Source organism: Schistocerca serialis, chromosome 5 (genome assembly GCF_023864345.2).
Source record: "Schistocerca serialis cubense isolate TAMUIC-IGC-003099 chromosome 5, iqSchSeri2.2, whole genome shotgun sequence".
NCBI classification, from domain to species: Eukaryota; Metazoa; Arthropoda; class Insecta; order Orthoptera; family Acrididae; genus Schistocerca; species Schistocerca serialis.
In genome coordinates this window covers 328,653,083-328,678,837 of record NC_064642.1, presented here as the reverse complement: position 1 = coordinate 328,678,837, position 25,755 = coordinate 328,653,083, and the positions used below count along the sequence as shown (strand labels likewise).

Here is a 25,755-nt window from a genome sequence, read left to right as displayed (position 1 = left end):
AGTTTCTCACTGATCTCACTTCCGCTACTTCTCATTAGATTAGATTAGATTAAGTTTTTGTTCCACAGACCCAAAAATGAGATGATTCTTGTGGGTGTGGAGCAAGTCAGAAAGTATAACGTGAAAACATAAAACACTTGAATATAATACTCACTACCCTGATCATTTTCCAGGAGACTGTCACAATACAATACAATACATTACAGTAAACTGGAACTACTAATATTTATAGAATTAATACATTGTCAAAATGAAACATAGTTATGCATTTTTAATAAATTAACCATACACAAAATACCTAATTGTGACTTGTGACCAAGTGCTGTCAAAACTTAAAACTAACAGACATTTTTACTTAAGCTGGTCTAATAGTCCCTGTTAGATATTCATCTATAGAGTAGAAGGAGTTGCCTATCAAAAAGACTTTCAAATTCTATTTAAACTGTGCTTTATCTGAAACAAAGTTTTTAGTGGTTGCTGGCAATTTATTGAAAAGTCTGTTCCTGAATAGTGGACCCCTTTTTGGACCAAAGTAAGTGATTTTAGGTCTTTACGTAGATTGTTCTTTCTTCGATTTACTCTCAATCCTTATTCTGTACTCATTAGACTGTTCTTTCCATTCAGCAGCTCCTGTAATTCTTCATCATGTTTACTGAGGATAGGAATGTCATCAGGAATTTTAATGATGATATTCTTCCACCTTGATTTTAATCCCACACTTGAACATTTCTTTTATTTCTGTCATTGCTTCTTTGACATATAGATTGAACAGCTGGGGCGAAAGGCTATATTCCTGTGTTACACCCTTTTTAATCCATGCACTTCATTTTTGGTCTTCCACTCTTATAGTTACCTCTTGGTTCTTGTACACATTGACTACATCCCTGTCTTACACCTTTTTTCATATGTGCAATTCATTCTTGGTCTTCCACTCTTATTGTTACCTCTTGGTTCTTATACATATTGTATACCAGCTGCAACCAGTGCTGCCCGCTGCATATAAACAGTCAGTTGTAAGAAAATGTTACCATCAAAACTTACTACTCATGCACATGCGCCATCATAAAAGTTCTTTTGGAAGTATTGTGGTGTGAGCCACTTGCGGCCCAAAAAACTGGCAGAACACTGGTCTTTCAAAACCAACTTATTTACTTAAGGAAAAAATATGTATGTTATTGAGTAGCCAAGTACAAAATGTGCCAGGAAAGAGAGTAAATAATTGCATGACTATGTGTCACATGACTAGCATGAAAAATATAACTATCTTGGTATGTAAGGAGAACGATAAATGTACTGCAATACGTCTCTTAAATAACATTATGGTACTTCTTGTTTCCTGTGTATTTGTAGAGATTTCTGGCTCTCAATACAAGTGAGCAGCCAATGTAGAGCTGGCTGCGTGAGAAACACAGGGTGCCCAGATGAATACCTGACACTTTTACCATTTAACCTAGATTCTTGTTTATAGTAACCCAGAAGGCTGCTTTTGATGGGAACTGCAAGAGTTCAAACGGGGACGTTGTTGGGATGATACGAATTCATGTTGTTAATGCTATCTCTTCCTTGGCTCCATCTGTGATGATGGGGCCCCTGCATGATATGCCTTCTCAGGCCCATGATGTGAAAACCTGGTGCCACTGCACAATTGTGGTGCATCTGGGTTATGAATCAATAAGACAGGCACACACACCTTCAGCTCCAACTTGTTGGATGGCACCCCCAACAGCTCTAATGAGTTTAGAAACTCTACAGGATATGAAGTTGTGTCATCTCTTGTCATCACTGTATCGACTGATGTGTAGGTGGTCACTTCACCAAGTACTCAATAAATTTTTTATTGGTGTTTCCCACTGATTCATTCTTATGCCCCAGGAAAACTCTTTCACACAACACTCCTCATCACTCAAGTTTTCATGTAAGCCCAGAAAAACTTCATTAATTAGGTTATCTTCCAAGCTTACAACATTGCAAGAGCAGCTTTTAAGCTTTCCGAATCCATTGCAGCCAATGCCACATGCCTGTCCTTAAGCAACTGGGCCAGCAGCAAATTCAACAGGAATGTCTTACCAGTGTCCCCAGGTAATTCCAAGGAATGAAGACCCCCCTTTCTCAGCTCTCCAAGTGACTCAAAATTTTATTGAAAATGTGCCTTTGTTCTAATGACAGCAGGAGCTCATTTTGGGCAACTTGGGCCTCCAAGGCTGCTGTGTTGTAACTGAGGTCCCTCAGCAAATCTGTGGACAAATCTCCTGCTTGTTGTGAGGTGGGCAAGCCAAAATCAGACAGGCATTTTCCCACCATCGAGAAAACTTTGTCCTCAATAAGTTTCAGTGCTTTGTTAAAATATACCTCACCACTGGTCTATGCTATCCCTTGGTACTGATGGGTGATTTCTTCAGATAATGCTGCTTTATATTTATTCCAAAGTGTCATATAGGCTTCAAGAGTCTACAGGTGCTCAACATGATGACAAAGAGCTCTCTCAACTTGGCTGATGACCAGCACAATACGGCATCCCCCATTGTAACGTACCAGTGGTCATCATCTTCCAAAAGTCCCGTCACCTCATATGCTACACAGAACATAACATTTTCTTCTCTGTCAACTATTTTCAGGGCCTATAAACTGATAGGGCTTTGGACATGGGTCAGAAGCTACTGTACACAATAACACTCAAATTGTGTTACATGCGCAGTGTAAATTCTGCCCAGGGTAGCTGATACCTTCACGTTTAGTCAGCCTTCGACCGGGGTGCCCTGTGCACTTTGTTTCCATTCCTTTCATGACGTGTTCCATGTATAATATTTTGGAACATTGGCATACAGCAAAGTTATGCCAAAGTTGTCCATCTGGCACAATCAGAAATTGTAGCGAGGGTGGTTGTGGACGGTGTAGTTACTGATTGCACTAATTGGCCTCTATGAAGTACACATGTTCACTGTTGGGAAGGTAAATTGCTAAATGTGTCACTATCAGGGTTTCTTGTGAAGCAGCAAGCCCATTATCTGCCACAAAGCTTCACTGCTGCTCACGTATCGACCCGCTCTAAACATTTGCACTTTGTCTCTTGGATCTTATTAGCATAGTTCTGCTGTAGCACAGTAAATATTGTCTGGTCACTGCCTTTGTTTATGTATTTGCAAATACATTTAATTGCCTTAATGTGGGCATTAAATATTTTGGAAAGAAGTGGTGACTCTGAAATGACCCAGCTGTTGTACTGTATGATTTCCTGGGCCATACGTCTCACTTTCAATGTGACCGTGCACTTTGCGTCCTTGGGTGCTCTACATCTGTACAACAGGTATCCATTCTCATTCATTTCAGTCTCTTTTAACAGTGGCCGAGGATACTTTTTGGTGCATTTCCTTTCCTTCGTGCATGGGGACATAGGGTTCAGCACTCCACAAGGTCCATGGAATAGTCTCCTAATGGCCATATCATACAGCTGTTTGTTCGCATTGGGGTCAGGCTGCTCTGCTGACATCACTTCATCAGTTTGGTTCAGTCACAATTTCTTTTTTAACCACAGCTGTGCTTTCCCTACTCAATGTAATACACGAAGCACTGCACTTCACCAGAAACTTGTTTATTCATAAGGAGTGACATCAGCTTTTGCACTTTAACTGTAAAATGTTGCACTACAATGTCATGGCAGTCTGTCAGTTTCTGCCTGACCATCAGTTCTTCCCTGATCTCAGACCAGGCTGGGTTACACATGAAGCTGATGAATAATTCCAGCTAACCACAATTCTAGATACAGGAGAACACATCCTGGGTGTATTCATGGAAGTACATTGGACTGTTCATGAATGATGATGGGAGGATAACCATCTGACCTAAGTTATTCAGATTTACATTGCTACTGCTCGCAATTGCATCTTGCAGGTGGATGTAATTCTCTGCATGCAGCTTGCTTTGATATAGTGCTATGAGCCTTAGATGCTCACTCTCCATCTTCACATGCATGTCTATCACAATTTGCAACCGAAGTACACTATAACACAATGGCAAGCTGAAATCATGTTTGTGGGCCATCAGATGAATGTGAAACACATAGAAATCCATGAACATAACTTTTTTATTTGGGTTCGGTTCTCCAGCCAGCAGATTTGTTTAAGGAATACTGGAATGACATCCTTGCTGCCCTCTCCAAAACATAATGGGATACAGTTAGGTATTCATTGTAAATATTTGCTGGCATTCGGCTTGTTGTTGAGCAATAGCAAGTCAGCGTGTGTCTGCTTCATGTATGGTTTCAGATGCACACACACGTTATGCGTGCTGTGCTTGCATGACACTGAGAAGCCACATTTTTGGCAGCCTCAGAAACACACTGATGTGCAATGTGTTCAGCATTCTGCTGATGTTGAGCATCAGACTGTGCTTTGGTTTCAGCTGCTTGAGCACTTGTCTGATGCTCCACTTGCTCAGCATGTACAAACGATTGTTGCTGTCCAGCTATCTTCATAGCTGGAGCTCTTTTTGACCTCTGTGACAGATTCAACTTGCATTTCCTGGGCATTAGAAATTTTAACAGTAATACCTAAACTGAGGAACTAAAGTCATAAGATATCTCACCAAATCACCTAACCAAATAACTAACTACAATAACAACAATACAGTAATTCAGAACAAATGCAAGTTAACAAACAAAATAAACTACAAACCTAACAGAGAAACAAACTGTCAAGTTCCTACTAATGCCAAGCAAACAAACAAAAGAAACAACAAACATACCTGATAAACAATCTATTGAGATCCTACAAATATCAAATAAATGAATGAAAGAAACAACAAACCTAACAGGAAAACAAACTATCCAGATCCCACAAACCAACGAAATCAGCAAGGAAAGTACGAATTACTCAAATTTAACCAGCAAAGCCATGTCATTGTCCTAAAAGCAAACCTTCAAATGCTAGAAACATTCAAAATCACTAAGGAAACTATGAGTCATTGAAATCCAAAGAGAATAAAATATTTAAGAATCCTGATAACATCACAGTCTTCGACCACCTGTAGTCGGAGATTACAGTCCAATACACTTTACTGAAATCCAAAGAGAAAACAATGGTTAAGAGTCCTTATAATATAACAATTTAAATATTCTGTGAAATATTTTCATGAACATACATTACATTGTCACAGAATTTAGTGATGAGTCTATCTTAAAGTAATATTTCTACTTTCGTAAATTTATGTATGTACTTCTTTCATTTGTTAAAACAAATCAAAATGGGCACTGTGTAAATGCTAATTTCCAAGGTTGGAACTGTGTTGTGACTCTATTCTGTTTCAAGGCAACAGCTCATTGAAGATTCATCACAAACTGAATGTCCTTGGTACAATTTGTTATAATTAAATGTAATTTTAAGCCATACTGGCAATAACAGTCATCACAAGCTACCAATAGAATATTTGAAATGCTTATTGTCATGTATTCTGCATAGCCACACAGTTAAAAACATGTCGTGAGGTGAATTATGTATGAAGATAGTTCAAGCTCTAGTGCAGACTTTTAAGATTCTGAGTGTTTCATATTTAGAACTGAAATAGTTTCTTTGCTGCCTCTTGCTAATATTTGGTTGTTTATTGCGAGTCTGTTGATTTCCAAGGTTGTGGTTGGGGAGGAACCTAAGAGTAATACCATCTAAATTGCTGCAATTTAATTATTTTCAACACTGCATCTCGCAAATATTTCATTTTTTATTACATGTCTGTTTATTTCTGAGGTTGTACCCAACAGTAATGTTTTTTCTTTGATCAATTTATGTACATACTACCTTCACTTGTTAAAACAGTTAAAAACTAATCTATCTAAATTCATTGCAGTTGATTGATAGTTAACTTTCATGTATGACTTTTTAGTCACATTACCCATCCTACAGGAACAGTAGCAGTTATTTGTTTCAGAATAAAAGGCAGCCTATGTGTTCATTCAGCATTTAGGCTATCTATATTCTAAAAGTTCATCTAAATCCATCCAGCCACTTCATCATGAATGGGTAACAAATGTATTAACTCAACAGAGAAGGAAAATAAGCAATTCCTGGTTTGGTGCATCACAAATTTTATAACATTTGCATATGAAGCAATGTCACCTGCCCTCAGATGTGTGCCATTACTAGCAGATAAGCTCATATATCATAATCCAGCCTCACTAAAATCCTATGACATTCCACATGTAAAGGACATCTCTCTGTCTGTCATACAGGATTTAAATAACACCATCATTGTGAGTCTTCAATGCAATTCCATAGATACCTAGGAGTTAAGGAACTTGTCAGCTTTCTTATATTGGTAACAATGGGTGTGAGCAAACTCATAGAAGAACACAGTCATAATAAAAAAAAGCAAATATTAATGGGAAGCTTTGTTGTAATTATATTAATTTCTAATAGAAAATTCCCAGAGTCCTTTATAAACACTAAAGTAACAAAAAATTGACTGCCAGCAGGATGCAAATCAGAGTACTACACAATTCAGTTTGGTAACAAGGCATCTCTAACTGTGCAGGTACGCGGAACATTCTAATGTTGCTATTTCATATGATGTATTAATAGCTCATGAAGGCTGTTACTACCTATATGGCTTTAACTGACATTTAATTAGAGCAAATAATACCAAGAATGTTGGGTTTGTGATAAATCTTCAATGCCCTGCTGCCTTGAAATGCAATCCTCTCATAACACAGTCTTCAATCTGGTGTTGTGACTTTTCATTGGTCATTGCTTAGAGTGCAATTATTATTACACATTCAGGTTATATCCTTCAAATAAATAAATATCTTGTTCTACACACTTTTTAAAGAAGCCTGTGTGTTAATCCAAGGTATAAGCTATCTCTATGTCAAATTTCATCCAAATCCATCCAACCAATTTAACGTGATACAGTAACACACCAACGTTCACATTTATAAAACATATGGGATTACGCACATTTCCCTACACATTACCATTATTTTTTTCACAATTTTGAACATCTTGCACCATATTACATTGTTGAACACTTTTTCCAAGTCACCTAATCCTATGAATGTGACTTTTTTTTTTTTCTTCAGTCTTACTTCCATTACTAACCACAGAGTCAGAACTGCCTCTCTGGTGCCCTTACCTTTTGTAAAGGCAAACTGATTGTCATCTAACAGGCCCTCAATTTTCTTTTCTATTCTTCTGGATATTATTCTTGTCAGTAACTTGGGTGCATGAGCTGTTAAGCTGATTGTGTGATAATTCTCGCACTTGACGGCTCTTGCAAACTTGGGAATTGTATGATGTTTTTCAAAAGTCTGATGGTGTATGCCCAGTCTCATTCATTCCACACACCAATGTGGATAATCATTTTGTTGCGACTTCCTCCAATTATTTTAGAAATTCTAATGGAATGTTATCTGTCCCTTCTGCCTTATTTAATTTTAAGTCCTCCAAAGCTCTTCTAAATTCTGATTCTAATACTGTATCCCCTATCTCTTCCCTATTGACTCCTGTTTCTTCTTCTATCATGTCACCAGATAAGTTCTCCCCTCTTAGAGACTCTCAGTGTACTCTTTCCATCCATCAGCCCTCTCCTCTGCATTTAACATTAAAATTAACATTGCACTCTTAATGTTATAGCCTTTGTTTTAAATTTTACCAAAGGTTGTTTTGACTTTTCTATGTGCTGGATCAGTCCTTCCGATAATCATTTCTTTTTCGATTTCTTCATATTTTTCATGTGTAGCCATTTTGCCTTATCTTCTCTGCATTTACTATTTATTTCATACCTGAGTGACTTGTATTTCTGTATTCCTGAAAGTCCCTGAACATTTTTGTACTTCCTTCTTTCAGTAATCAAATGAAGTACTTTTACCATTACCCATGATTTCTTTCCAATGACCTTCCTTGTACCTACATTTTTCTCTCCAACTTCTGCGATTGCCCTTTTTAGAGATGCCCATTTCTCTTATCTTCAACTGAACTGCCTACTGAGCTATTCATTATCACAGCATCTATAGTCTCAAAGAACTTCAAGCACATGTCTTCACTCATTAATACTTCTACATCCCACTTCTTTGCACATTGATTCTTCCTGACTAGTCTCTTAAACTTCAGCCTACTCTTCATCATTACCAAATTGTGATCATTCCAATATCTGATTTCAGAACCTCTGCCTGACCACGATGTAATCTAACTGAAATATTCCTGTGTCTACTGGTCTTTTCCAATATACCTCTTCCTCTTGTGATTCTTAAACAGAGTATTCACTATAAACATCTGAAATTTTTTGCAGAACTCAATTAGTCTTTCTTCTCTCTCATTCCTACTACTGAGCCCATATTCTCCTGTAACCATTTCTTCTCCTCCTTCCCCTACAACTACTATGAACAGCATTGTGAATGCAGTATTATAGTCAAGACACAAAGTCAACACTCGCCACAGCAGTACAATTTTATATGCCAAATAGCTCTGTAAATAAAGAGACTGAAAGAATACATGAAAAGACAAAGGTAAGCATTCGTATACTTAAAGGAAATGAAAATTTGATTGAGATGTCTGACTGGAATTCAGTAGTAGAAAAAGGAAGAGAAAGAAAACTAATAGGAGAACATGGATTGGGCTAAAGGAATAAAAGGGAAGCCATTTGGTACAATTTTGCAAAATGGTTCAAATGGCTCTGAGCACTATGGGACTTAACATCTATGGTCATCAGTCCCCTAGAACTTAGAACTACTTAAACCTACCTAACCTAAGGACAGCACACAATACCCAGTCATCACGAGGCAGAGAAAATCCCTGACCCTGCTGGGAATCGAACCTGGGAACCCGGGCATGGGAAGCGAGAACGCTGCCGCACGACCACGAACAATTTTGCACAGAATATAATTTAATCATCATTAACACCTGGTTTATGAATCATGAACGAAAGTTATATGTATGGAAGAGACCTAGACAGTGGAAGATTTCAGACTGATTACATGATGATAAGACAAGGGTTTTGAAATCTTTACTTTAAACTGCAAGACATTTCCAATGGCAGACTTGGAGTCAGACCTTATGTTACTGGTCGTGAACTGTAGATTAACTGAAGAATTTTTTTAAAAATAGGGTAGAAAATTAAGGAGATGGGACATGGATAAATCGAAGGAACCAGAGGCTGTTGAGAGTTTCAGAAGGAGTATTAGGCAACTTTGAACTGAAACAGGGAAAAGGAATACAATAGAAGATGAATGGGTTGCTTTGAGATATAAAAAGGGAAGGCAGCAGAGGCTTACATAGGTATAAAGGCAAGGCCTAGTAGAAATCTTTGGATAGCACAGAAGATATTGAATTCAGCTGACAAAAGGGAGGACATATAAAAATGCACCAAATGAAGGAAGTGAAAGGGAATACATCTGTCAAAAAAATGAGACCGAAAGAAAAATGCAAGATGGCTAAGATGGAATGACTATAGGACAAATCAAAGGCTGCAGAAGCATGCATAACTAGAAGAGAATTAATTATCAGAATTAAAGAATTAAGAGTATTGGAGAAAACAAAAGCAGCTGCATGGATTTTAAGAGCTTAGATGGCAGGCGAAGAAGAGAAAGCTCAAAGGTGGAAAGAATATTCAAGTGCCTGTATCATGAAAGCAAAGTTGGGGAACTGACAGGACACTAAAAGATCTAAGTGGCAACAAGAGTAGATGACATACCAACACAATTATTGAGATCCTTGGGAGAGCCAGCCATGACAAAATTATTCTACCTGGTGTGCAAGGCATATAAGATGGGTGAAATATCCGTAGACTTCAGGAAGGTTGTAATAATCGTAACCCCAAAGAAGGCAGGTACTGACAGGTGTGAATACTATCAGTTCAATGAGTCATGGATTATTTACAGAGGAACTGAAAAGCTAGTAAAAGCTGATCTCAGGAAAGATCAGTTTGGATTTTGGAGAAATAGGGGGAGGGAAAAATGTAGGTACACATGAGGCAATATTTGACCCTACAGCTTATCCTATAAGATAGATTAAAGAAAGACATGGCTATGTTTATAACATTTGTAGACTTAGAGAAAGCTTCTGACAGTGTCGGAATACATTCTTTAAAATTATGAATGTAGCAGGGATAAAATACAGGTAGTGAAAAGTTATTTACAACTATTATAGGAACCAGATGGCAGTTACAAGAGCTGAAGGACATGAAAGGGAAACATTGGTTCAGATGAGAGTGATATATGGCTGTAGCCTTTCTCTAATGTTGTTCAATCTGTGCACTGAGTAGTCACTAAAGGAAACCAAAGAGGAAGGTGGAAAGAGAATTAAAGTTCATGGAGAGTAAATAAAAACTTTGCAGTTTGCCAATGACATTGGACTTGTGTCAGAAATGACAAAGAACTTAAAACAGCAGTTGAAGGCAATGTATCTTGGAAAGAGATTATCAGCTGAACATCAACAAAAGTAAAACAATGGTAAAGGACAGTAGCCGAATTAAATTAGGCGATGTTGAGGAAATTAGATTAGGAAATGAGACACTAAAAGTAATAGCTGAGTTTTGCTATTTAGCCAGCAAAATACTGATGATATCTGAAGTAGAGTATATAAAATACTAACTGGGAAGAGCAAGAAAAGAATTTCTGAAAAAGAGGAATTTATTAACATCTAATATAGATTTTAAGTGCTGGGAAGTCTTTTCTGAAAGTATTTGTTTGGAACATAGCCTTGTACATATGTGAAATGTGGATGACAAGGAGGGAATAAAGACTTTGAAACTGTGGTGTGATAGAAGAATGCTAAAGATTAGATGGGTAAATTGAATAACAAATGAGGAGGCACTGAAACAAACTGGGGAAAATAGAAATTCATTGTCCAACTTGACTAAAACAAGGGACTGATTGATAGGACTTATCCTGAAGCATCAAGGAATTACCAGTTCAGCAATGGAAGGAAGTGTGGAGGGGGGGTCAAAATTGTAGAGAAAGACCAAGGCTTAAATAGAATAAGCAGGTTCATATGGATTTAGGTTGAGGTAAATATACAGAAATAAAGAGGCTTGCACAGTCTTCAGCATGAAGGAGACAGCAGCATCAGCAACAACAACAACAATACACTTGTTTGTTACAATACTTAAGTAATTTGACTGTACAATCAATAGCAGCACTTCAACAATTAATTAGACTCCAGTAAATGTTTGTATTTTCCATCATTTTGCAGCACAGAGCTCACATTCAGAATGTAATCATTATTTGCAGGTTGAGGAAAGGTGGAATGCAAGGGCACTATGTCTTTTATTCAATCTGAAGAGTGGTGGTCTCAATATTACTTGCTCTCTGGCGCTACTAGTACCTTCACAGCTGTACGTACACCTTTTCCCATCTTAGGTGTCACTGGTGTACTTCTGACTTTAGCTCTCCTTAAGATTTACTTCTTGATTAGCATGAAATTTTGAATTTCAATTGAATAGTTTCATTTTATCTCTGTTGCTGTTTGAATCTCCAGTGTTTGGCAACATCATTACATGCAGCATTGATAAATATATATGATGTGGATGTATGAGTTGTTGAAACTACTAGTTTTTAGTGGGTTGACCATAAGCCTGTGTTTTTGTTACTTGTTCTACCATTTTCAGAAACAATGTAATATATTATTATTTGTGGAGGTATAAGGTGTTAACATTAGAAAAATTAAGGTTTTAATCCATTGTTTCCTTTCTGTGAAAAGGCATGAAGAAACAATATCTGTATTATATATATATGGAACAACAATTCTGAAATATTTCTACATGATTTGAAAATGACTGCAGGCAACTACTCATCTGTAGCTGATTGGTGTGTGATGCATAGACACTAATTAAAATGTAGAGACTTCCATGGCTTTCACTAAATTTTCTTCTACTGCTCTTTTTCCATTATCTCCATCTACATCCACACACATACTCTGCAAGCCACCACATCGTGCATGGCTGAGGGTATCCTGTACCACTACTAGTAATTTTCTTTCTGTTCCATTTCCAAATAGAGCAACAGAAAAACAACCGTCTACATGCCTTCATATGAGCCCTAATTTCTCTTACCTTATCTTCATGGTACTTATATGAAATGCATGTTGGCAGCAGTACAGTTCTTCTGTGGTCAAATTCAAACGCTGGTTCTCTAAATTTTCTCAGTGTTGAAAAGAATGTTGAAGAAGTATAAGTACACACAACCATGCAGAAACCAATTGGACTCCCCCATGCTCATGCTAACAATCCATTAGTATGCCATTTCATCCTCAAACTAGGCACTCAGAATTTCAGTTTAATGTAGTGTGAGATAATTCCCTAAATTACTGATTTCATTAAAAGCAGAACAAATAAAATCCCCATGAAAATGCTTAATATATCATAAAATAAATAGATTTAAAGCTTACCATAAAGTCAAAATACCCTTTCATTCCTTTTTGAGGATCAAAATTCAGAATGATCCCACCAGTCTCTTCATTCACAATGAAGGGTGGTTTCTGTATGTTCTCTAAACCTTCTGTCAAAGTCTTGTGTATTTCGTCAATTTGGTAGTAACGAATCTCAGCATTTATACCAATATCTTTATCTACAGCCTGAAAACACAAAAAGACTGTAAGATTAACTGCATAAAACTTAGCCAACAGAAATCACAGTTGCAGTGAAATTCTATACAGCACTGACATGTGAAATCATTTTTTATAGGTGCATCTTACAGTACTTGAAGAGGTAAAAAGATAGTTGGAATCCTAGGTTAGCTTTGGAATGTAACCTGAACTGCTTAGGAGGTGGTGACTGAAAATGTACAAAACAAAACCATGTGCTATGCCTTTTCGAGGTCTCCAAATATCTTAATAAGAAATGTGATCTCTTGAGAAGAGGTTCTGTTTTATGTCAGCTTTTTCACATGACCTGACCCAACACGATTTCTTCTTGTGGGGTCTCGGAAAAAGTCTTGTGTATGATACACCTGTCAGGATTGAAGAGGATTTCCTTGTAAGAATTGTCGCTGTCTACATCATTGCTCAACAAGACTGTGATCATTCTAATGGCTGTGACAGAGCTTCATCTGATAATGTCCTGTCTATGTAGAAGTTGGTTGATGCCACTTTGAACAACTCATATGAATGTAGTACCTTCTGCAAGTTGTGCAGATAAATGAAATTGTTTCAGAAATGTCTGCAGACCAATCATAAATTTGACATTTTCTTTTTTTTACTCATAACTTTTGACTTATTCATTGCTGGACCACGGTTTCCTACCTCATTTCCTCATCTCTTTGTCCTTCTCCACCATCCTGCAAGTTAGTATCATCATTATCAAAACATGCTGTTTATACTGATCACAGCAAGTTCTCTTAAGTAAGAATTCAGTTTCTGTAGTTGGAATTAATTTGAGTGTCCTGTATCAATTACAGTAGTTTGTATACTGTACATAGTAGTTACACTAATCAGTAGTGTTCTGTGGGTGCCCCTTCTACCTAGTTTCTCAGTCACATTTATACTGACCCTATGAGATTTGGTGGAAATTATCCTATGCACAAGATTTCATGTACAGAATCTGACAATACATTTTGCATCCTTGGGCCACAAAGTACTAAGAATCAGAAAAGAGTTCATCAAAACCTGCAGCAATTCTGCATTTGTTATGCAACCCTTAATTCATAGGTAACAATTAAGCTGTGGTAACAATTAAGCTGACAACTAAATGATAAAATGTACAGAAGGTTAGCAGTCAGTCACAGATTCTGTAATTTATTGCAGATCTAGATTTCAACTATAACATTGTCATCATTCGTGCATTACCAGAAGAGTTATAAAATCTTAACCATGTAAAAGCATAAACATGTGACAATTGTCACTAGAATTTACACATCATGTAAATGTTAGTGGCAGTTGTCACATGTTTATGCTGTTACATGGTTATGCCTATTGCTGTTACATGGTTATGCCTAAATGACTCTTCTGCTAATGCACTGATGATGACAATGTCATAGTGGAAATCTAGATGTACATTAAATTAAGGGATTCTCTGACTGACTGCTGTCTGTTACATCAGAATATTCAGTGGTTACTGTGCACCACCGGTGTCCAATGGGCCCCAAATTAAATAGATGTTACGTTCTGGTCTTTTCTTAACATGGGATAGCTCCTTCCTTAATAGATGTGATGTGTCATTTCTTTGCGAACTTAGAGACATTTAGTAGGTTGCCAGCAATGGTATCACAAGAAACAGAAGATATTTTCACATTAATTGTATCAAAGGTGAATTCAGTCAAGAAAACTAATATGTTATGAGACAGAATTTCGGGCCAGAACTTACTTTCAGAAGGTGAAATGTGTAGTACTGCCAGACACATGAAAGTGAGTAGTACTGCCAGACACATGAAAGTGCCACACTACCTAGATTTTGGAACTAAAAGTTCCATGCTTCAGGAGGAGAGAAGGTTAAAAGAACAGCAAGTCACTCAGACACCAGGATGAGAGCGACCCACTTGTAGCGAGAACAAGGGTGGACAGTGGTCAATGTTGCTGAATGAGAAAGCCAGCATATTATGTTTGTTCAGTGATTTTGATATTAGCCCTATCTTCAGAACTATCTGCACTGATGGGAAAGTCTGAATATTGGTGGCTAATGCTTTCTACTTGAGTGGTTGTCATTCAGATCTTCTCTTGTTAATATTACTTTCCAGATACCAGGCTTTCTGTCTCAAAATATTTAGCACAGTATTCTGTTTATCCTGCTTAGTTCTTGCACATTTTTATTGAACCATCCCATACATCATTGCTAATATCACTGGTTGGAGACAGCAGACCTCTTTCATTTGAATGCTCAGTTGGTGAATATGATAATTAAAATGTATTGTCCAGTCCTACCTGCTCTATGCACCTGAGAAAGCCTCTCAACTCTACATATATTCATACTTCTTTGGCTGAAAGTCATACAGCAAAGGCAATATGGTAAGTGATAGTATGCTGTGAATATATGGCATTTTATGAATTAAATTTGCATGTATGCCACTGTTATTGCTAGAAAAAGTTGCATTCATTGTGAACATGTGAAACACAGAGTGGAATCCAATAGCACAAATTTCTGCTGTGGAGGAACTGATTCTGCAGTGGATGGAAGATAGCCACAATGGGTCACAATGACAGATTGATCTTAACTCTCTACATGGCTACAGTGAGCTTTAGCAGCATAGGTCAGTGTGCCCAGATGCTACACACATCATCCAATACCAATGTTAGCATACTGTTGTGAAATTTCGTCACTAATACTTATTAAGCTTAAATCAGACTTTCAGTCCTTGTGTACATATGGGGTCAAGATGGGCCCTAAGTTTAATTGCTCATTCAGATGAATTCCCAGATAGTGAGCTTATTTTTGCCCCAAATTGCTGGATTTCTATCTTTTTCTGTTTGATTACATTTTCATTTACTCCTCATCTCATAAAATTCAGTTTAAGTGACCTACCTGACAGCTTAGACTTGCAGCACCACATGTTAAGCATACCCATTGCTATTCTTGCTTTTTCAGATGTTTCATTCCTGCTATTTCCCCACATGAGCAGAGAGAGATTATTGTTGTAAGCTATCACATACGGCATAGTACCTCACTCTTGTAACCTATTCAACAAGGGCTCCCAATTTATATCTCAAACTTGTTGCATACAAATAGAGCCCTTTAGACATCCTCTAGTTATCCCTTCTGATAGTTTTGGTGGGTGATGACAATGTGGCTTCCTAACCCTGCTATATAGTTCCCTGGACACTATCTCTAGATGGAAAGTTAGAGTTGTCATCAGTTGTCAAAGGCACAAGCATAGTCCAACCAGATTCCAGCTATGTATTTGCACAATGAAGAATGATAAGTTTCAGTTATAAAGTTGATTCTGGCTTCCACTGATGTCAGTTTTGTATGCCAAACCGAACACAGAACTTAGTGATCAGTCAGCATACAGTAGAGCAAATTTTTTTTTACTAATTTACACATAACATCCTGTAATCTAATAGGCCCATACAGTTTGGCTTTCATAAGATTGTTGTCCATCATCCTTATTTTTTTTTCTTTAGGCTACTGGTTTGTGGGTCTACTTTTTCCACACTGCAGCATTATTGTACTTCTCTGCTAGGTTTACTTCATATTTTTCTCTGCTTAGCTGTACCATTGGCTTGTCCTGGGAGCAAGTCTTGTAGTGGCAAAACAGTTATGTTTTGCCACTAGGTTTTCTTATTTTACTGTCATGCCTCATTATTGGTAACACTTAGAAAAATTACCCTACTAATGAGTGACATAATTTCATTGCCAAGCTTACTGCCTGATTTAGTTCACATAGCCCAGCCAGTGTGGTGTCAAAGAATGCCACAATGTATCCTTTTACCTACTAAAGATCCTATTTCACTAAATTGCTGAAAATATACTTTAGCGTTATTGTAGTATTGACATATCAAGTTGGTTATATACATATCTCTGACAGAGGTACTGAAATGCTAATAAATACTCATTGCAATATTGTTTTAATTCAAATCTACAAATCTCTGTGTCTGTCAGAATAGTTGCATTCATGGAATATCTCCAGCTGCTATGACCTGCCGTAATGGTGACATATATGAGATCCTCCTATTAAGGATTATAGCTTTTCCAGTTAGAACACACTGTATTCCCTTTCCTTAATCACTCTTGTGAGCTTCTGTAAGATTATGTGGCTGAACATAGCACTTTCATGCCTGGTCTTGAGACTACTGGTCATGATACGAGGGGTGTTCCGCAAGTAATGCAATACTTTTTTTCCTGAGCCAATTTCAGTTGAAAAAAATTCAGAATTCATTAAGGGATATTGTGGAATATCCACACTTCAGCCTCTATTGTTTCATGAAGTTGCAGTAGGTGGCAGCGCTACACATGGACTTCAAAATGACTTTTGTAATGAAGGTATGTTCCAAACAGAGGACTGCCATTGAGTTTCTTTTGGTGAAAAACTAGAGCATCACAGATACTAATAGGTGATTATGGAATGTCTAGAGACCTGGCAGTGAACAAAAGCATGGTGAGTCATTGGGTGAGGTATCTGTCATCATCAGAACAAGGTCACGCAAAGCTCTCTGATCTTCCGCATTCTGGCCGGGTGCACACAGCTGTTACTCCTGCAATGTTGGAATGTGACACTCTCAGTAAAGGTGATCAATAGATCAGAATCAAACACCTTGCTGCACAGCTGGACATCTCTCTTGGTAGTGATGATACACTTGTCCACCAGTTGGAGTATTCAAAGATGTGTGCCCACCAGGTTCCTAGCCACCTAACAAAACACCAAAAATAACAATGAAGAGCCATTTGTGTGGAATCGCTTGTAAGTCACGAGGCTGATCATGACAACTTTTTGTTGAACCTTGTCACAGATGATGGAACCCTTAGCTGATAAAACTCACAATGATGGTCTTCTGGGACTATGAATGGGTTATTCTGTTTGATGTCCTCCATCATGGTGCAACAATCAACAATATAGTGTGTTGTGGTACCCTAGGCAACTGAAAAAACAACTACAACATGTGTGTCACCACAAAAATGCAAAACAAACTTCTCCTGCTCCATGACAACACGAGGTCTGACACAAATCTGCATGCCTGAAAGGAGCTCATGAAACTTCCTTGGTCTGTTCTTCCCTGTGCACCCTACAGCCTAGCTCTCACACCTTCCGAGTTCCATCTGTTTGGCCCTATGAAGGATGCACTCTGTGGCAAGCAGTATGTGGATCAGGAGGAGGTTACTGATGAGTTTTGTAGCCAAAAGAGTGGGGAATAATATGGTGTATTGGAATCCTGAATGAAACCAACCTACTTTCAGAAAAAAAAGTGTTGCATTACTTATTGAACACACCTTGTATATAAATGTGAATGCTATATTCAAGCCATAACTTTTTTGTGCAAAATGCCTTGCAGCCACACAAATGTTTTCCTTGTTTGTATCTGTATTGAGTGTCAAATATACATCTCTGTAACGAATGTTCATAAATATTAAGGCTGGTAGTTTCCTGAGTGTGTATGACAGATTCATGAAATAAAACTATAGTTGGGACAGCCTCCAGTCACTGGAAACATTACTCTTTGCTTGTGCACTGAGTGCCTTGGTACCAGAATCAGCATTTCAGGTTCCTTTAAAAATGTCAGTTTAAATGTGTTTTAGCAGTCAGGTAGATATTCTGAGAGTCAGGGATATCTTTGTAAGATGGAACCAACTTTCCCTTTATTAGGACTCAATGTTTCTGTTTGAGTTCTTACAGTTTTCTTTTAGTCTTTAGCTGCAAAAATGGAGTCAGAAAGCACAGTGGTAAGTTGTCCAAGGGGACACTCAAATCCCCAGCCAGCAACCCAGACTTAACTTTTCCTTGGTTTCCATGAAGTGCTTGACGCAACGCCAGGGGCTCCAGTGAAAAGGAAATTGCACATTTCCTTCTCCAACATTCCCCAATCCAAGACTGAGATCCACCTGTAATGATCTCATTGTCAGTGGCACATTAATTGATAATCTTCTTTGCTTCCTTAACTGACAAAGTATTGCAACCTACATATAATGCTGAATCCCACTCTTTGGCCTTTCTCAGCTTCAGTGACACTTCTAACGACATGATGTGCTTTTATTCTCCCATAAGAACTGCCTCAAAGCATAGTTTTCTGCCCTTTAGGTATCTTCTTTTCATTGAAATGCACATATAAGTGATTTTGCACTTATATTTAATTGTATTCCATACAATGTCATTAGTGGTTTTCCGTTTCAAGCAAGTGTATACTTTATGATCTGGCTTACTTGTGCAAATCTATGTATACAATTAGACAATCCTGAAGGCCTTCACTTTATAATTCTTACTTTGTTCCTAGCAGAATTGACTGTTTTGTTAAAAGTCTCCCATACATTTTAATGCCTTCTCCATACTTGGCTTTTTCAAAAATTGCCTTGTTGCGTTTTTGTACAACTTCGGTGATATTCTTCTAACTATAGGCAGCTCAACACTCATAGATGCAACCATAGCAGCATAGAGCGCTGAACACAGTTTTCTTATCCATTAATTATCTTTTTACAGTTCTCTCTACTGTGCATACGTTATATCCAGCTACTCAGCCTATCCTTCACACAGTTAACCCATGCTAACTTGAGTCCCAGCAGAAATGGAGTTTCCTGGAATTCAATGGTCTGTTCATATTCCTCTTGGAGAGATTTTTTATTGCTTTGAACACTGATCCATACCATACACCTGACCTCCTTAACATGGAGAGGATTGTATGAAAGCCTAAGAGTAGACGTACTCTGTTCTATAAGATCTACTGTTAGGACACTTCAGGTTGCACATTGTTGTAAAGGACCTTGCTGTTATGTCCATTAGGTGAAGCAACCACATTAAATATAGGGCCTATGGTCTTCACTGTCCCTTTCACACCCAAAATGGCATCTCTCCCTGTCAACAAAAGTGGATTAAATACAGTCCATGAATAGTGGAAGTCAATGCTTACTTTTCTCTATTGAGAATTCAAAGTGTACTGTCCAGCCCTCCAGCTTCTTTAAACAGTTGCAAGTGGGATATTGATGTTGGAAGGCTGGAGAAGGAATGCATTCTAACAAAATCATCCACAAATAAGTAGCACTACATTGGCTTCCTCATCATAAGCGTTATGCTTCTGATTTTTATGGCAGAGATAGTCATACTTAGGAGCTTCCTTATACAGCATTATTTTCTGATTCAAACAGAAGAATGGAATAGGGCCAAGACAGGAAGAACTGCATAGGGAAGGGTAGATTCCAGGGAAGCTTCACTGATGGAGATTTCTGGTAATATTTTGCCTCCAGCTTATCAAGGTTGTAAAAAACACCTGCCAGATGTGTTTTTTTAAATACATTGGGTGTGACTGCCCACTATCAAATTTATGAGAAAGTGTCCAGGTTCAAGAACCGGTGTGGCTCACTGTTTGATTTGTGGTGAATTTTTGGTGCATCTCACATTCCGCTAAGAAAGAAAGCTTTTCATCTATCATTGTGATGAAGTCTTTGCTTACCTTTAGTCTCACCTCTCTGCAGAATTAATAGTTTTCTAATAAAACTGCAACTGATTTATGCATCTACATATGATAACTGATCTATCAAAATACTTTGTAACAGAAATATCAGGTCTTGTTCTGATATTAACATCTTCCAGAGGTAAATCTTCGGTATACTTGATGAACATTGAGTGGTATCTTGTAGAAAAATTATTTTTGGATGACTAACAAAATTTTGCACTTACATATTACACTCCACCAAAGTTTCACCACTGTGGCTTTGCCTGAATTCGAAAGATCCCTCCCCCATTGCCCTCCATCTGGTAGTGGTGCTTGCATACTGCATCAGGGGGATCATTCATGGGATATTGGAGAAATATCTGCTCTAGACAAGATAGTTGCATTTATATGTGATCTCAAGCCATTCAAGCCTTGTATATTGTATGATAAATACCCAAAAAGTGAATCAAGGTGCTCCAAATGTAACAAGTCAATTTATTTTTTTAATCATTCAAACTGTGTGCATACTAACCTTGACTTGCATGAACTCAGTACCAAAATCAGCATCTGTTGTAATGCCACCTGTGAACACCCTTTTCACAAACAATGGCCGATTATCATTCACATCTATTACATTGACAGTTACTCTGAGCACTGTGTCATCAGTAGGATCAAAGACTGAAATGTTCCCTGGATGATGTAGACAGTCTTCGGATGCTTTTATTATTAGAATATGACTCTCATACTCCTCTCTGTCAAGCTCTTTCTGAACCTAAAACAATTGGAAATGTAAATTTATGACTATCTTCAAAAGTCACCGAAGAGAAAAACTGATTAAATTTTCAATTTTACTTCATATAAAATGTAAGGAAGCATAAATATACAAGAAAAACATTACGATTAAGGTAGCTGAAGCACTAAGAAGTGAAACTTGTCTGATTACAGTAGCAAACGGATGTGTACAGTGAACCCCAATTTTTTAAATGTAACTTTATTTATTGTAAAAACTGACTGAAACAAACAGGAAGGTCATAATACCTTTAATTTTTGATGCACATAGCATTTCATATTTCCCTTATAATATGGAAAGGTGGATAAGTTTGGTAATACATCATTATTAACATTTGTTGCAAAAATAAAAATGTATTTCTCATTATAATCTCTAGTGAGCATTTGGTCCAATGAAGTTTTGAAGATTACACTAACAATCAAGGCATTCAACAAAATTTTGCACCATTTTGTTGACATTTGTGAGACTCTCAGTTTGCTCTGATGAATAAAGCAACAGCACAAAGTGCATAGGAAATAATTCATGTTTATTTCTGTACTCCAGAATCATAACTTCTTTTTTACAAATGAACACATTATTTTACTGTCACAGTGTGACTGATTTACTTAAATGAGACGTGAAATGTGAAGGGAGGCACTGGAGAGAGGATGGGTGGTTGTTGTTGTTGTTGGGTGGAGATAAATGATAAGCATGGGTTAGGAGGTATAGCAATAGCTGGCCACAACGACTGGATTTCTGTAATGGGCCAGAACTGCAAGCCAGTTCCACAGATATTTTTCATGTATCTAGACTGCCAATAACAGGCCAGTCATTTTCAACTAAAGTGCAGACCCTGCCCCTGCGATCTCATCTCTCAGATGTGCCCAGAGGTTGGTTCCTTTCATGTATGGCATAAATCAGCACATTTTCATGATTTATCCACAGATCTAGGTCTGTGATGTATCCTAGACAGGTCAGATTTTTAGAGTTTGAAACGCTTTTACATATTTGACATGAAGTTAGTATGGACCATAGCAGGACAAAAATTGTGACAGCTGCTGGCAATTTGTACACTGTTGATTTGCACACTATGTACTCATCTATTTTTCACAAGAAAAACTGCATAAATCTGGATTGCTGACAGACAACCTTCCAGGCATTTGATTCAGAAATGAGGGTATTTCTCTCAGAATAGTGAAGCTTTGGTACACTAGGGAGAGGGCATTCTTGATCCTTTGTAAAATACAGTAATTCATAATATGTGTAAAATAATGGACATAACACAGTTATGGGTCATGCAATAATGAACATTGTATATGTAACTTGTCATTGGCACTCATCATAATGTTGGTTATACTACTCATTCCAAAAGTTTTCTGTTTCTGTCAAGAGACCTGCACCTTTGTGAGCTCTTATGTGGAATGACCGAAGGCATTTTAAATCTATCTTGACAACAATATGAAAGTGCATTATTTGTTACCAAACACATTTTACTTTATTGAAATAATCAGTGATCTGTAATGAAACAGTTACTATTTGGCATACTACCTAGATCTAAAAAAGAGTTCATTATAAAATATGCTGATTTTACTTATGGTATTTTATGTCCAATTTCTGCTCCCATCAGAAAACACCATCTGCTTGCATGTTTTTGAGGTATTCCCTCATTTGGCACTATTGGTTTTTGCCTAACACTTCACTGCTTTGCAGAATTATATTTTTCTTGGTGTGACATGCATTTTCTGATGAGAGCAAAAATAGGACATAAAATACCACAAGTAAAACCATCTTTTGTTGCAGACTATTTTTAGATCTAGAAGGCAAGCCAAATTGTTTCATACAGACCACGGATAGTGTTTTGTTTCAGTAAAAGAAAAAAGCATTTGGTGACAGAAATACACATTATCTTGTGATTGCCAAATGGATTTAAAATACCGTTAATAATTTAAAGCACAATCAATAGTATGGCAACACAAACGGAAAATTTATTTTCTGAACTTTTATTTCAAATTTTGTAGCTTATATTTTGTTGCACTTTGATCTACAGTTGGAATACCATCTAGAAATGTTTCAATCAATTCTTTATACCCTCTATCTCTTATATTCTTGTTTGCTTAATGTCAATTTCCATAAACAAGGAATTTCGCGGTACAATTGTATAAGCTTTTCGATATAGCAATGTTTATGAGTGCAGGTGGATCAAAACCAAAATATAAATGAACAGCATGCTGGACCAAAATCACTGATTCAGTCTTTGCAAACTGCAGCACATGGAATGCCTTTGGTTGAGTGGATGCCATCTTACTTCTCACTGACTGTAAAGTAAAAGATGCACTGACTGACATCTAATGGCGATTTGCTAAAACTCTGTACTATGCGCATTCACACAACACACATTTCCTTGGCAGCACATTCCATATTTCACAATTATTACTGTACAAAATTAGGCCATTATTTGTGAAACACCATGTAAATTTTTTTTCAGAAGTTCCAAGACTGTTTGGGGAAGTGGTAACCAAATGATTATGCAAGATAATGTGTAGAATCAATGAGTCTGGAGACACCCTCAGACTTCTAGAGGAATACCGTCTGTATTATACTGAAGAAAATGTGACATGCTGGGTAACAGTTTAGCTTTAGAAAAGGTAAAGGTGCCAATGAGACAGTTCTGATATGCTTGATAATGGAACCAAGAGTTAGAGAGAAAATTGAGACATTTAATACAAGTTGTTGACATAGAAAAAGTGTTCAACATTGTAAGGGAGTACAAGATGTTTGAAATCTTAAGAAACATTATGTAGATGCCATAGGGAAAGATGGGCAGTACACAATATGTACATATTCTGAGCTCAAACATAATGAGGTATCTTAAACAGAATGACCTTCTCAGTGCCAACCAGCATGGATTTTAAAAACATTAATCACGTGAAACCCAACTCACATTTTTATCACATGACCTACTGAAAGCTTTGAATCATGATAATCAGGTAAATGCTGCATTTCTTGATTTCCAAAAAGCATCTGACTCAGTGCCATACCTATGCTTAGTACCAAAAATATGATCATATGGGGTATCAAGTGAAATTTGTGACTGGATTGAGAACTTCTTGGTAAGGAAGATGCAACATATTATCTTGGATGGAGAGTCATCATCAGATGTGGAAATAACTTTGGGTGTGCCCCAGGGAAATATGTTGGATCCTTGCTGTTCACATTGTATATTAATGACCTTGCAGACAATAATAATAATAAAATCAGGCTTTTTGCAGATGATGCAGCTATCTTTAATGAAGTACTATCTGAAAAAGCTGCATAAATATTTAGTCTGATCTTAATAAGATTTCAAAGCAGTGCAGAGACTGGAAACTCGCTTTAAATGTTCCGAAATGTAAAATTTTGTACGTCTCAAAATGAGAAAAGGTAGTATCCTTTGACTATAATGTCAATGAGTCACTGTTGGAATCAGCCAACTCATACAGATACCTTACTGTAACACTTTGTAGGGATATGAAATGGTTGGTCATATAGGTTCAGTCATGAGTAAAGCAGGTGGTAGACTGGTTTGTTGGTGGAACACTGGGGAAGTGCAATTAATCTACAAAGAAGATTGCTTACAAATCGCTTGTGCGATTGGTTCTAGAACATTGCTCAAGTGTGTGGGGCTAACAGATAGGACTAACAGGGAATATTGAATGTATACAGAGAAGGGCAGCATGAATTGTCACAGGTTTGTTTAATATGTGGGAGAATGTCACAGAGATACTGAAGGAACTGAACTGGGCGACTCTTGAAATAGACCTAACTATCCCAAGAAAGTCTACTAACAAAGTTTCAAGAACTGGATTTAAATGATTGATCTAAGAATATACTACACCACCCTATGTATCACTCACATAGGCATCTTGAAGATAAGATTAGAAGAATTACTGCACCCACAGAGGCATTCAAACAATCATTCTTCCCACACTCCAATGGAACAAAAAGAAATCCTAATAACTGGTACTATGGGACATACCCTCTACCACACACCTCACAGTGGTTTGCAGAGTATATGTGTAGATGTAGAATTAACAGGGGGCAATATGAATTTAAGATGAAGAGAGAAGTGCTCAGCTTAAAGAGAGCATAAAGCAGTGTTTCATCACTATTTTTCAACCTATATCTCGAAGAAGCAATGAAAGAAATAAAAGAAATGTTCAGATATGTAACTACAACTCAGTGTTGAAAAGATATCAATGATAAGATTTGCTGATGATATTGCTGAAGAAGAAAACATAGCTACTGAATGGAATAAACAGTGTACTGAGAATATGATATGGATTGAAAGTGAAACAAAGAAAGAAAAGTATCATGGAGCAGCAGAAATGTCAGTAGGAATAAACATAATGTCAGCAATGAGTGAGACTTTATAGATACAAAAGTGAAGGATTTTTGTTACCTTTGAAGTAGAATAACACAGAAGGGCAAGGCAAGTTGGATATAAGAATCAGACTAACAGGGACAAAGAGGGCATTTCTCATTAAAAGAAGTCTATTAATATCAAAAACAGGTCTTAATTATTTAAGAAATTTCTGAGAAGGCATGTCTGGAGTACAGAATTATATGGAAGTGAATCTCAGACTATAGGAAAACTCGAAAAGTGGAGACTGAGAGCATATAAGATATGTTATAGAAGGATGTTGTAAATTAAGTAAGCTGATATAATAAGAAATGATGAAGTTGTCACAGAATCAGCAAAGAAAATCTGGAAATTACTAACTAGATGAAGACAAGATGACAAGAAACATGAGAGGCATCAGGGAACAATTTCCAATTTCCATGGTACTAGGAGATGTTCTGGTGTTGAGTCGCTCACAGGCACAACAAAAAAGATTGCAGTCTTTTTATAATGCCTGTGTGCAACTCCATATCTCCACTATAAGGTGAGCAGCAATCCATCCTTTTCACAATACTGTCATTATTCCATTCTGGATTTTACACTGTTTGATTCATTTTAGAGTTTGA

General features: G+C 37.2%; 1 protein-coding gene across 1 annotated transcript in view; it reads right to left on the bottom strand.

Annotated features, from left to right (window-relative positions):
* LOC126481269 (cadherin-23) overlaps positions 1 to 25,755 on the bottom strand; it is a 505,796-nt gene that overhangs the window by 34,347 nt on the left and 445,694 nt on the right. The window contains exons 27-28 of the mRNA XM_050104895.1: positions 20,515 to 20,754; positions 12,366 to 12,551 (exon numbers count right to left, since the gene is read on the bottom strand). Coding sequence (XP_049960852.1) covers positions 12,366 to 12,551; positions 20,515 to 20,754 — 426 coding nt within the window. The remainder of the gene's footprint in view (positions 1 to 12,365; positions 12,552 to 20,514; positions 20,755 to 25,755) is intronic.